At 41.4% G+C, this 14,765-nt stretch overlaps 2 protein-coding genes across 2 annotated transcripts in view; one reads left to right on the forward strand and one right to left on the reverse strand.

The window, feature by feature from the left end:
- Positions 1-14,765, reverse strand: part of LOC132972342 (membrane-associated guanylate kinase, WW and PDZ domain-containing protein 2-like) — a 212,363-nt gene that overhangs the window by 67,407 nt on the left and 130,191 nt on the right. The gene's annotated exons all lie outside the window — the stretch shown is intronic.
- The window catches only part of LOC132972343 (DENN domain-containing protein 5B-like), a 27,964-nt gene continuing 13,222 nt past the window's right edge, over positions 24-14,765 (forward strand). Inside the window, exons 1-6 of the mRNA XM_061035108.1 lie at positions 24-328; positions 8,025-8,134; positions 9,492-10,209; positions 11,217-11,404; positions 13,164-13,685; positions 13,797-14,028. Coding sequence (XP_060891091.1) covers positions 217-328; positions 8,025-8,134; positions 9,492-10,209; positions 11,217-11,404; positions 13,164-13,685; positions 13,797-14,028 — 1,882 coding nt within the window. The 5' untranslated portion in view covers positions 24-216. The remainder of the gene's footprint in view (positions 329-8,024; positions 8,135-9,491; positions 10,210-11,216; positions 11,405-13,163; positions 13,686-13,796; positions 14,029-14,765) is intronic.

Here is a 14,765-nt window from a genome sequence, read left to right on the forward strand (position 1 = left end):
CCCCTCCTCCTCCCCCTCCTCCCAGGCTGGGTGACCATCTCTGGATCCTCCGGAGCTCCAGCAGCAGAATCACAGCGCGGACAGGCAGCGCACGGATCAGGATCTTCGGTTTCGGATTAGTCCTCCTCACAGCTATGAACATCCACCACGCCAAATAAGAAGAAGTAAACGGAGCTCTCTCTCTCACACACACACACAATAATAATCGCATCGAGGATGAACGGGACTGCAGGATCGATCACAGGAGCGGCTTCTTGCCGTTTCGCCCACTATTTTGTTGTGTGTGGGGTGGACACGGAGACGGGCCTGGAGCCGGACTACGGAGCAGGTACACGGTCTATAAACAATAGGGGGGAAAGATTCCAACATTACAAAACACAGACACACATTGCGATGTGTTGATGTCATGGGCTACTTCATGTTTTTAAAAAAATGCACCACTTGGTTTAGGCCATGTGTGGCGGAGTGACATCCATTTGGATCTGTTTTGATTGGACGTCATATTTCTCTTCCTCTCTTCCTTTGTTGATCACACACTATCTGTCAGGATCTGCGTAGAAAGCCAATTAATTAATTAATTAATAAGAAATTTCAAATAATTTCAGAATCTGTTTACAGGTTTTTTTTTGGGTCAAGATTTGTGTAATTATAAATGCATCTCTAAATATTGACAGTAGTGCTAGAGAAAGGTAACCTTAACCAGAGACATCCAAGAGATCCCAAATGTCTTACTAGTTCAAACAATGTAAATACATTTTTCAACCCATTGTCTTCTCCCTTCATGTAATGTCTGCTCTGGGAAAACATTGCACCTCCCTCCGCTGTGTTTTCATCATATTTCTGAGCCTGTCAGCTCTGAGATTATAAATGTTTAGTCATCCACGTCTCTACCAGGATGAATAAAAATAAAGCAGAGAAAGGGTTTAATAGAGAGAGATGACAACAGTGTCTGTTCCTGCCCAATAAAAAAAAAAAAAGAACTGGAGCACAGATGGAGCATCCAGGCAGGCGGTGTTGGTGGTGGTTTCATGGATAACACAGCAGCTCCCAGATTACACTGTTCTGTTCTGTAAATCTGAGAGCAGTGATAATCTGCTCTCTAATTTACTGCTGTAACAAAAAAAAAACACACACAGATGTATCCTTCGAGTTCCTGTTGCCCTTCTCACCAGAAAGCCCATAGAGGTCAGAAATGTGACGTTGTTGCCACGGTGATAACAGCTGTATAGTGATGCTGCTCCTGATGCTGTATATTTGTGGAGTTTTAGAAAAAAGCAGGGATCAGGTGGTGTTCTCCCAATTTGAGGTGTTGACATGCAGCTGGGTATAAGGTGAGGACAGATCTCAACCCAGAGGCTCTCGTGATGAACACACGTGTTTTTTGCTCTGCATGTGCATCACTATGTGCGGGGGGAAGAACCACGCAACGCACATTTCAACAACAAGGCAATTCAAAGTGCTTCACACAAGACATCAAAAAGCATCAAGACAGAGGAAAGAAAAGAAACATTAAAATAGAACATTTTAAAAAAATCACTGAAATTATTAAATCTGAAAATATGTTCAAATAAAAATAATAATTCAAATGAAATTAACTGAAATAAATAAAGCAAAAATATAAAAAAGAGTTCAAAGTTACAGTGCAAGGGATCAGTTGCAGGCTGCGTGACATCGTGCTAACATGACAGCGTGCTAACATGACAGTGTGCTAACGTTACAGTGTGCTAATGTTACAGTGTGCTAACATGACAGCATGCTAACATGACAGCGTGCTAACGTTACAGTGTGCTAACATGACAGCATGCTAACATGACAGCGTGCTAACGTTACAGTGTGCTAATGTTACAGTGTGCTAACATGACAGCGTTAAAATTTAAAATCTTATTAAGGTTGTTTAACACGGGTGTAAGTGTGCAACTTAAAGACGGCTCCAGCCTCATTTCCAGCTCTGAATCACACCTTGTATTCTTCTTTTATAGCAGAAATGTATCCAGATCCTCAAGGGGGCTGAAACCAGACCCCCTGCCTTTGTACTTTTCTCCCTCAGCTGAACGCCTTTTTTTTTTTAGTAGCCTAAATATCAAATCTGACTGTATCATGTTGGAGAGGGTAGCCAGGCTGCAGATTATTTAGTGCTCACTCTCTAACCATAGGGGAGCGATATCTGGCTCCCTGCAGGGATGACAGCGCAGCTACTGGCTGGTAATATCAAAGCTCCAGCAATCTGCTTATGTAACAGCAGGTCCTTTCTGCAGCAGCATGGGGTCTCTGCTCCTCTAAAGGGGGTTTCATTCTCTCCATACATATCCCTCATACTGCTGCAAAGCCAGAGGCGTCCATTCTTCTAATAAACAAGTACAGTCTTTGGATGATGCAGTATCTGTGTGTGTGTGTGTGTGTGTGTGTGTGTGTGTGTGTGTGTGTGTGTGTGTGTGTGTGTGTGTGTGTGTGTGTGTGTGTGTGTGTGTGTGTGTGTGTGTGTGTGTGTCATTAGTGAATGCCTACAGAGAAACAATCTGCTCTTGTTGGCTTCTCAATAGATGCCACTTTGTGTTTTCTGCAGCCTAATCAAATTTCACATGACGTTGTTGCCTGTTGGCACGCTGGATGGCGGGGAGGCTTCAGGCCCCGTTCAGGCCTGATGACTGATACGGAGGGGGGGGGACATCAGCAGAGGGCAAGAAGAACTCCCTGACCGAAACATTTGAGAGCTGCTGCTTTGTAATGTTGAACAGACACTGCACCGAGTTGTTTGTCTTTTTTTAACAAAAAGAAATTCCAGCGTGTCTTATCTTATTTTTAGGCCCCGCCACACTTTCTTTTATCTTTTTTTATTTTAAGCTCAGAAGTCTGTGTTTCAGACAAAAAGGGAAAAATGTGTCATTTTTTGGTGATTAATCTCGAGTGGATGGATAAATCTGTGATGCAAAGAAGAATTGATTTAAACTGTTTTAAGCTAAAAAAAAAAGGAAAATCTCCTCGTCCGTCATTCAGAGCCGGCTGCCATTTGCTGCACATTTTAATCTCTTTCCACTGTTTATATCTTCCCCTCATGGACTCGTGTAATGATTTGATGGAAGGGATGGAGGGGGGGTGATTCATTTTGTTAAAATTACATTTTTTTTTTCTAAATGATGGATGATCGTCTTTCTGAGTGCTCGGTCATTTCCTGATAAAGTGTAGCCTGATGTAGACATGGGGGAACCGTTTAAGGCTGTACATCTTTGTGATTAATGTCCGAACCTGGGAATGAATATGAAAGTCAAAATCACCTGTAAAACATAGACAATATGGACGTTCTAGTGACAGCGGTAAGGACTTTTCTGTACTGAGGATTAGAGCTGAAACAGAAATGCATTTTGTTTGTTTTCTCAAGGTCTTGTGTTTCTCGTTATCTTGAAGTTACAAAGTTGGTTTTCCCATGATAATAGTTTATTTTTATAATTATCTCGAGACAACAAAGATTGTTTTCTTGGGAGCATTTTATGGTGATTTAGAAAACAAAACAATAATACACTGCTCACAGTGATAAGTCAAACCAAGACATGCTGCCCGTGCACACACTAATGAAGTACGTTCAGCCTGTGACAGTTTGACTTTGAGATGTGATGATCCTTTAATATTTTGTTTTCGGGGTGTCAGCCAGGTCTCTCTCTCCTGGCATTTAAGATAAGTCGGTTGTTTTTTGTCGTTTTAAGTTTTAGTTGAGTTTTTTGTTTGGATTATTTGAAGAAGTGTGACCCGTACATTCAATGACAAAACCCCACAAATAAAAACTCTACAACCAATGTAACTCAAAGCAAAAATAGTATTATATTAATGAACCCTGTGAACCCACAATATAAACTCAAACACTCAACCCACACAATAACAAATACTCAATATCCCACAATCCCTCAGTCCAGAAACAGTCCAACTCAAAATTCCACTTTGGGTTTTTACTCAGTTCCAACAAAAAATGGGTAAAAGATTTTCAGTTCAGTTTATGAAAACAAACAAAATAATACAAAAGTTTGCAGCTGTGGGGATACGAGAAAAAAACAAGTTGTGACCTCTAGAAAACAACTTGAAATGACACATTATAAATGTACAGATACATGATGACTGGAACAATCTACCTGTAAACATCAGAACAATAAATTCACTACACATTTTTTACTTTTCTCACAAAACCATGTTGCTGCTTCTAAAGGTAATGTCCTCTTATCTTCATATCTTTTTGTTTTCTCGATTGCATATGTCATTATGTGCGTCTACCTCTGATGATTTTGTGTGGGTGCTGTGGCTTTGCGGGAGGGATACATGGGTGTTTGAGAGCCTTTATGTTTGTGTGTGTATTTTGTGCTTGACTGTCTGTATCACACTGCACTGTTGTGTTTTTGTTTTTGTGTTGGACCCCCCTCGAAATCCATCAAATAAACAGATTTTCTCACAATGTCAACTTAGGGCACAAAACATAAAATGTTAAGGAGCTAAATGTTATATCAAATTGAATATGGGTGAATTAGCCTAATGTGGCTAAGTCTAACATTTTTTCATTTTAGACTTCTGGGATATATTACAACATGAAGCTTTACATTAAATCCACACCCAGTAGGATGTCCCCTAATCAAACCCAAAGAGAACATCCAGTATGATTTGCATGTTTCCTAAAGTGGGACAAAGGAAATTTTAATTTAAAATAACAAATATAGAGTTTATGTACAACGCAATATAATATTTTTTGATGAACAAGCATATCATAAAAACATCCAGATAATAAAAAGTAGGATTGTTTTATTTATAAGAAATGTATATCCTTAACATTAAGTTTGTCTAAACATTATGTCCCTGACCTTTGGGTGGTCTTCACGCTGTGTACTTCCTGTTTGAAGCTTGTATCATTCTAATCTATGATTGGACATTTGAGAAGTTATTTTGATCACATGACATCACAACTTGTGTTAACCCTTAGTTTTATTGACTTTCATTTGTTGTAGGAAGACCTACACCCACTTGAGCTTAGGCTAATTCACCCGATCTTGACATTCTTTTTATAGCTGGTCAGACAAAACAAGCAAGTTGAAAGGATTTTCTTTGGTTTCAGTAAATTGTGATAAGATAGTTGTCTCTTTTTAATGACGTAGGCCAAATGTTAAATGTACATTTCAGTTTCTATCTCATTCTTTAACATCCTCAGCTCACACATGGTTTCTTCTGTGTTTGTTTCTATGGTGAGCAAAAGGAAACATTCAAATTACAGCCTGACTGAAAGAGGCGTTGAAGCTCTCATTCTCACGCTGAAACAAACCTCCCTCTCAATATGCACTGTTAACTAAATAAGACTCTGTGAGACTCTTTGGTGGAAACTCGTGTTTAAATGATTGTCTCTCTAAATTGGGTCAGCTGATGAAACAAAAAAAGTGACGTAGCTTTGCCTTCAAGGCCGCCGCGGAATTTGCTACCATAGCAACAAGGTGTCCTTCTGTGAGGCTTGATTCTTCCCCCCTTCAGCGCTGACACCAATTTCTATCTGTAGCAAAGAACATTGACTCTCGCTCTCTCCTCCATTAGCTCGTATCTCCCACCTACCAGGGTGACTCAGTGTAGCTTGAAGTGGTGTTCCTTCCCTCTGTGTGCTGTGCGTCATCTCAGGCAGGTGAGGTGGACGGGTGAATGCTGAATGAGTGTGTCTATGTTCCCATGAGCTCAGTGTTCCCAAAGCTCTAATTTGTCATAATATGACACATAACAGAGACGATTCTCTTCAGTGTTTGTTTTTCTCTGTTTATATGTTTAAATTACCCAAATACTTCTTCTTGTAGCACTTTAACGTTTTAATCCCTCAAAGCTTCACTCTCCAATGTGTAGCCGAGTTTCTTTGACTGTCTCCACCGTGGCTGAGCAATTCATTCAAATGTCATCATATTGCATTTTGAGGGCTCACAATGATCACAAAATAATATGTAAACATGTAAACATGATGCTTTCTCACGCAGTACAGGATGTGTATATTTGACCCGGGTATAACGGCTCTGCTTTTACAACATTTTTGATGCTAACTTTCTGCTGACTCAGCTTGGGGTCGGCCCTATGTTCCCACGTTTCTAGGACATTTTCAAAATGAGGTCTTGTGTTCCTTCATTTCCCTTCAATTTAAGCCCTATCCTCCCACGAGATCTTTTTGGAAGCACTTTATAGTAAATTAATGACTGGGTAATTTTATTTCGATCAGCAGCAGCAGAAATCGTCACAATCACAAAAATAAAATAGGCTGTAGAAAAGGGTTTCGTTTGAAGCAGAGCTTGTAGATGCTGAACCCTTGTTTTCCTTTCCTTAAGTCAGACAAACAAAACCAGATAAGTACAAATACGCATACGGTATATACATGTAATACAATCACATGCTACATATATGCATATACATACCTACAGACACATGTTGGGTGTAATTGGCTACCAAATTGGGAGAAAGGGGGATAAAATCTGATCCAAATTTATGAAAAAGGAAATGTGGGAACATAGGCACGCTCCCCTCAGCTTAATCAATGCTGCTGTAGTTGTCGGGGAAAAAAAGCTTTTAAAATGTATTTTGGATTCAAGTGAAACATTTTGCAAACACAATTATTTTGCAAAACATTAAGAGCATCAGATTGAAACTTGGCCTACACGATGTAAGGAAAACATGCGATGTGTGTGATGACATTGTTTTATATCGCGATAACGATATGAAGTGCTTTGACCCATGTCAATCACCAGATTGTTTGAACATGTTCCTCCTGAATCCATTATATTAACAGATTTGTTCACCACTAACTTGGCACCATTTGATAGCTGGTTTAAGCTTCATCAACACGGTGTGGGAGCATGTTATGAACATTTCCCCCGGTTTCCATCCTATAGTTAAAATGTCTGATGCTGAGTTAGAAAGCGTTGCTTGTTTACAAAAATTTATTGCGATAAATGAAAACTTCTGCGATGTGTTTAATGTGAACGCTCATATCGTGATAACGATTAATTGTGCAGCTCTAATAGATACTGTGAGATAAAGCCAATATGGGATCTTATGTTTGATTATCCCACTTCATGTCGTTACTGAAGTATTGAACAGTGGATCAGTCTGTGTATTTTCTCATGTGGATTAAAACAGAAATGTAAACATCCATATCTCTTCATTTTTTGGGGGGAGATGAACTTAGAATAGAGGATCTTGAAAACAAAGTGATGACCACACGTCTAAAAGTTTGCAGCCTAAAAGTAGACCGGTGGTTTATATTCGATTTTGTTCACGTCATGCGGTGCTGTCAGCTCAATCTGAACATCAAGCCAGACAGCACTGTCCAAGGGCAAGCCTCACATAGGGGACGAGGAATGAAAGCACCTCATTCACTGCTGACACACACACACACACACACACACACACACACACACACACACACACACACACACACACACACACAGCTTATTTCTATGTCTTTTTTTAGCTGCTCCTTTTGCACAAACACATCGACCTCTGACTGTAACGGGAGCTGGAAGCTGACACAAGAGAGTGAACAGAGGAGAAACTTTGAGCCGTGCATCAAATCCCTGCGTTGTGAAAATCAGAATATAAAGTGAAGAGTGTGTTGCATCCACTGCCAACTCAGCCCTTCACATACACAGGTAGCTGTTATTCACAAATCTCCCATCCTTCATCCTCCTGACGGATGAAGACGCAGCATATTTTATCTCTTCTCTGCTCCCCACATGCATAAAGAGTTTTGTGCTGCAGTGTGTCAGGGACGATGCTGTGCTGCATTTCCAGTCCATCTTTATGCTAATCAGTGGAGTTACATAACTCTTGAAGGGATTTTCCCTCTTCCTCCGCAGAACCGCTCCGACCGGCGGCAACAGATGAAACAAGGCCGTCCTGTCCGCGCTGTTTCAGAAATCAAAGCTGCTGTCATCACGTATTCAGCCATGATGAAGGTGAAAGATCACGCCGCGCTGCTGATGCCATCATGCCCCTAAACGTTTTTTTCTTTTTGTCGTTTGTCTGTCTTGCAGGAGAAGGCTTCGAGCAGAGCCCCATTCGGAGATCCTTCAAGTCAAAGGTTCTGGTGCACTACCCTGAAAACACAGACAGAAACCCTTTCAGTAAAGATGCCGTCAACATGGTGAGATCTTCAATAACACTACAAACATGGCCGCCCTTGTTTTCATTGTCGTCCATTTTCTCTCATAACCGTAGAAATGAAAACGAGGACTACAGTATGTGTGTCCTGTATGTGCTCATGGTAGAGAAACAACCAGATAATCAATATGAGAAAATAAGTCATTTCAATCATTTGCTCTTCTTGTTTGCTGCTTCTCGTAGCTTCTCAGAGTTCTTTTTGGGCTTTTTTGGTATAAAGAAACAGAACATGTTTATTGTTCTCTAGTTGAAAATATAGGTCAGGATGATGAAAGCATCAGCCTCATGAGAAGTATCAGATGTCAGATGGAATGAAATAAATCTCAATATCGTACTTGCCTTGGCTCGCGGCGGCCAGCAGCCAAAACACAAGACTGGTCTGTCTGCAGCAGCCGTCTCGCCTCTATATTTATATTTTTTCTCCATCATCAGCTTTCTCCATAGAGCCTGTTAGCTTAGCTTCCAAGCAATATGGCGGACGTTAAGTTTCGATTCTGGGAGTGAGTTCCCACCCACTGATCTGTGATTGGTCTGTAGCTTCAGTGGTCGAAAATATGAGGAACTAGCGTTGTAGTTTCACCCCGCTAACCACAACAGCTTCCAGTGACGCAAAAAATCGTCATTTTACGTCACTTGAAGCTCCTTTACAGACTCAGAAATACAAAGATTTCTCATCTCAGGGGATAATGAGGGCGGGATGCACGACCATTCAAAAATACTACCAGGTTTCTAATGATACAAAGATTAATGCAGATGGTGAAGTATCCCTTTAAGTGGTTTGCACAGAACAAAGAACTCTATGTTGTCATGGTGATCTTTGGATGTACATACTCAGCTATTCCTCGTGTCTTGTAGTCGATAAGCTTGTGTCTGTTTTATGTCAAGATGTTTTCCTTTAGCTCATAAGATAGTCCAATTGGAATAAAATAGTAGAATATAATATAATAGAATATAATTACTTATCATCATGTTACTTCAGCATCTTTTACACTATTCACCACTGCACTGTTTCATATTTATGTAAATATGAGTCTTTTCTTATTCTGTTTATTGTTGATATTTAATGTTGTACCTGTACATAAGAGAGCACAGTTCACTGAAGTTAAATTCCTTGTGTGTGTAAACATACCTGGACAATAAACCTGATTCTGATTCTGATAGATGTCAAAGTATAATACTGCCAGTGTTTAAAACATTTTCATTTATTTTGTTAAATGTTAGCAGAGTTGTTTGGAATTACATATTTGATTGTGTTTTTTTATGGTTGTATTAACATGAAGTCATCATTCAGGAAAACATTTAATTTAAATTCCTCTTTTATGTTTTCTCTTCCTCCTCAGCTCTGCATGCCGAGGGGTCTCTCCTTCTGCACGCAGGCCGACAGACTCGACCCTCAGTTTCACTCCTTCTCCATGTCCTTCGACGACGGCGCCCGAGCCTACGGCTTCGTCCACACCTTCTACGAGGAGGTGACCTGCGCTCAGATCATCACGGCCATGCAGACTCTCTTCCAGATGCACCACGTGGAGCACCACTCCGCTTCCTCCGCCTCCTCTCCCTCGTCCTCGTCCTCGTCCTCCGCCTCCTCGCCCTCCACCTCCAGCATGGACTCGCTCGTGAGCAGCTTGGACGAGTCGGACGCCGAGTCCCTGGTCGGGGTCAACTCCTGCCTCGGCTGCGCGAGCTCCTTCGACCCGGCGCGGGACACCCTGTACGTGTCCAAAGCCCTCTGCCTCCTCACGCCGCTCCCCTTCCTCCAGGCTTCTCGACAGTTTCTGTCTCAGCTGCACCAGGCGGTGACGTCGCAGACCGCCCCGCCCCTCCCGCTAGAAAGCTACATCCACAACATCCTGTATGAGGTGCCGCTGCCCCCACCAGGCAGGTCGTTGAGGTTCCACGGGGTGCAGGGACCCATCCTGTGCCAGCGGCCCGGGCCGGGGGAGCTTCCCCTCGGGGAGTATCCCCTCAGAGAGGCGTTCTCCCTGCTGGGGGTCGACAGCATGGTGCAACTACTAACCTGTGCCCTCCTGGAGACACAAGTCCTGCTCTACTCTCAGGGTAATCACACAATAAAGTTATTATATTATAGACAGTAGTACAAAATATTATGTTGCAAACATATGCCTATTACTTGAATGCAAATACAGTCATATGTAGAATCTGTTTTATGATATTCTTGAACAGTAGGAGTGTGACTATCTCAATGAATCATCGTTTTATTTGTATAGCACAAAATCCTGAGAAATGTTATCACAAGACCCTTATCAATCAAAGCAGATCTACAGCACCAGCATGAAACCAAAACAACTGGCGCTGCATTGTTGTGTTAGCATGCTAATGCTAGCGATCTTTATTCTGCTCGTATCTTCACACTGCATGTAAATTTACCTGAAATGAGCGTGATCTAGAAACACAGTTAAGCAGTGAGTACAGTATGTTATTCTTCTTTTCTCTAGTCCCTCAATTAAACAACTTTTATACACGAGGGGAGGAGTCAGCCGGCCGTCCCGGCGATGTAAACAAAGTGAAGATAGGACTCTGAAAACTCTGAAAACATCACAGACAGTGGGACTCGGGTGTTACACCCATTGTAGACAGTCATGACTCACAGAGTTATTTTCAGAGGATAAACTTGATTTCTATATTTAAGTGTGAAAAATCACATAGAAAGACTTTAACCACATAAATTAGAATTAAGCATCTCCAATAGAAAAGCAACGCTATAGGAAGTCATTAGAGAAAGCCATAATTCAATTAATGAAGCTAAAAAGTTTTTCTTCTTTCACATTTTACTCCAAAATGTAACATCCAATAGGAACAGGACTGGTGGGATTGAGGTTAAATTCTGCATAGAAACTGACACGCCTACTTAATGAGTATTTAACATCCACAGTCATTAACAGTCGCTGTTCTCTGAGGCTTGTAAACAAGATTATAATTAAATAGATCCATAAGAAACCGATGTAACAGCTTCATGAACGTACTGTTAAACAGAATGTACTTCATCCCCTGAAAAATAATGTGTGATTGCAGGTGATTCATTTTATCTCCTTCTCTGTCCTCAGACTACCAGCGTTTAATGACGGTGGCCGAGGGCATCACCACCCTGCTGTTCCCGTTCCAGTGGCAACACATCTACCTGCCCATCGTTTCCACGCCGCTGAATCACCTCCTGGACGCTCCCGTGCCGTTCCTCATGGGTATCCAGCACAGGGCCGGCGCTCAGCGGTCCTCTCTCCACCTACCGCACGAGGTACAAAAAGTAAACAAAGACCTCTATAGAATCTTAAGAATAAACTAAGAACTGGCTTAAACCAACCCCCACCACAAATAATTAAATGGAATTTAGGTTTATAATATGGAGAGAATTACACAGAGGATAAGGAATCTAGGTGACGTCTTTGAGTCACGATGGAAGAAGTTAACAGACACAGATTTAATATAGGGGAGAAATGAAGATCAACAAAGAGCGAAGCAGATGGTGAAGAACACATCGACAAAAATAGATAAATAAATACTATTAGAGTAGGCCCACTTTTTATTTTTATTTATTTTATTTTTTTTATTTTTTTGATAAGTTAATATGCTCTGTTGTTTTTTTGCTCTCTTTTTATTTTATTCTTTTATTTGTATTTTTTTCCCTTCTCTTCTGTCGTAGAATGAGCTAACAGAAATATTTATCCATGCCTGTAAAGAGGATGATGCACTTATGGGTAGATCTTCTATACAAACCATATACAAATGTATATATGCTCATTCTGACCGTTTATGTTGTTTTTCTTCAAAACTATCAAATAAAAAGTATTAAAAAAAAGAAGTAAACAAAGATCTCCTGTGCAAAAGGTGTCTGTTGTTTCCTGGGAAACATTGCCAGTGTGATTATCAGGATGCAGAAATAAACATTCAGAAAAAAAACGTTTCTTAAACGGAGGTCTGCTCTCACAGCCATTTGCTGATCTGCTCTGTGCTGAATTTTGAGGTTTGACTTTGCCCTCTGCCTACAGCGTGTCGAGACGGTTTATATCCTCAGAGCGGCGCCTTCCCCCCTCCCTTTTATAAATCCAGTACTGAACCCGAGTTCACTTTCTGCTGCATGAATATCTCACTGAAGCCTCTTTGATGTCGCTCTGCCCCAGAAAAAAAAGGAATTTGAAAGAGAGCTCGGGGGGGGATGAAAGCAAAAAAACGCAGAGCATGAAGGATGCAGAGAAATGGGACTTACTGAATAATACATGCAAAATTAGGAAATGAATTGGCGTTCATTCCTTGAGTTTTGCGATTTTATTCTCTCTGTGGTTATATGCCAGGAATGTTTAAAGAAACATTTACAATTAGGGTTGGAATAGGGGGGTATTAAGTGTAGTTCCAATGGATCAAAAAACACTTAAATGATCCTCCTTGATATCAATTTGCAGAGAAAACTGTAAAATGTCTGATCTTCCTATTTGATTGAGAGAGATGCTTAAAAGGAAACATTTACTAATAAGATGTAGATGCACAGAGTTAGAAGATGTCTGCTCTTCAACTCGTCTCCCAGAGTCCCCTGAGGCTGCAAACTGAGCGCCTGAGGTCACTGTTGAAGGCCACGCTGCTGCTGACTGCGCTGCTTACAGAAGCACTATTTTTAAAATCCTTCTCACAGTTTTGTAACTGGTTGCTCAGTGGATTCAAAAGGGCACAGTTAACCCACAGGTTTATGATTTGTCAGCCTGTGTGAAAGCCAGATATGCAGATTTCAACAGCGTCCCCTGTTGCAGTGATAACAGTAATCTTTCTATAATCCTTCACATGCAGATATCTCATCTGCCAATAAGGACTTATCATGGTGAAACACTGAGAATCTCTTAATGGAATGACTCTTCATCTCTGATTTTAATTTAATATTAAAGCTCAGAGACACTTTGGTTCATGTGATGAATGTGAGTCAGTGCATGGAGATGTTTTAAACCTCTTGTGACATTCAGACAGAGAAGCCAGCTGAAAAGTGTTTTCCTTGTGTTTTTTTCTCACAGGCCAACTTGTGCTTTGTGGACATCGACAACCACTGTGTCGAGGTCCCCGAGGACCTTCCCCTGTTTCCAGACCAGACTGAGCTCGTCCAGGAGCTGAGCGAGGTTCTGCTGCGTTTTGGACTCTCTCCACAGGGCAGTGCCGTCACTAAGCCCACGACCACCGCCGCCGCCGCCGCCGCTGTCACCTCCCCTCGCCTGAGCAGCCTGGTGCTGGAGGACCTGATGGAGGACAGGAGGAACGGGAATCTCGGAGGCGAGGAGCTGGCGGTTTTGGAGAGGCTGCAGGCGCTGGCTCGCAGGTGCGGAGGAGACAAGACGTCGGATGGCGGGAAGACGCTTAGACACGTGTTTGAGGAGGAGGAAGAGGAGATGAAGGATGCAAAGCTGAACATTCAGTTGAGGGAGGTGCTTTCTGGACGTTTTGCCGCCATGTTTGGCAGGTATGAAGAGTTTGTTATCCACAGCGCTCTGGATTTAGACTCCTGGTTGAGCAACCGAGAGGGAACTGCCAGTTTTGACAAGGTAATACAATAAATGTTGTTTCATAGATGAATTGTTCTTGATACCTCAATAATGAAAGGAACATTAACTCTCTGTTTCTGTTGTATGTGTTTGTGGTCGTCACCGTCTCAGGGTTCCTTCCTTTCAGTCCAGTCTGCAACCCACTTACACTTCCTGTCCCGTTTCCTGGAGACGTCCATGTTTGCCTCTTTTGTGGACGGGAAGGTGATATCTCGCTGGGCGGACAGAGAGCCGCTGCAGCAGCTGTTTGACAGCCGTCTGGAGAGAGAGCGACTGTACGATACAGACGAGGAAGACGCCCACAACTGTCACTACAGAAAATGCACCTCGCTCTTTGAGTCAGGTACGGCACATCCTGAGATGCATTCACACTAAAGAGGATGTTTCATGAGTTGAATTACATTTTGGTGTAAGGTGGAGCACAGAATAAATACTTAGAATCTGCAAATTAGACTCGAGGACATTTATGTAAGAAAAACAGAAATCTTACAGTGAATATTTACTGGATCAGTGTTGCTCTAAAGTTTTCTCTTCTGCCAGAAAAGTCTGAATACAACTTTACTGAAATGCCATAGATTTGAATTTAGTCATGAAAGTATTACACATTCTCAAAAGTTTACTGGAGACTCGAGTTAACAGCTTCTGGAAGCATAAATAAATTCAGCTGAAAACCAATGAAACAGTAACACAGAGACAGTAACAGAGTAACACCTGGATGCTTCTGTTTCTTTTTTCAGGATTTAAAATGTAGACATAAAATAGACTGAACCTACTATTGGCAGAGTGAGCAGCACGGTATGCTAGAAGTGGATGCCAGGAGGGAATCTGCAGATCAGCCTCCTGTTTGGGTTTATTCAGAATGTTGCTCATGTGGCTCGGCCTTCATGCAAACATCATATTTCTTTGAAAGACACAAAAATAAATTATATATATATATATACAGTATATACACCAGCACATTTCTTTTTTAAATAATTTATATTTTATTGATTTTTTAAAACAACATTATAATGGCAAACAATTATAAAAACAAACAAACAGACTAAAAGGGAACAACAAAACAGGCAGGAAACATAACAG

The sequence above is a fragment of the Labrus mixtus genome, chromosome 4 (genome assembly GCF_963584025.1).
Source record: "Labrus mixtus chromosome 4, fLabMix1.1, whole genome shotgun sequence".
In the NCBI taxonomy this organism is placed as follows: domain Eukaryota; kingdom Metazoa; phylum Chordata; class Actinopteri; order Labriformes; family Labridae; genus Labrus; species Labrus mixtus.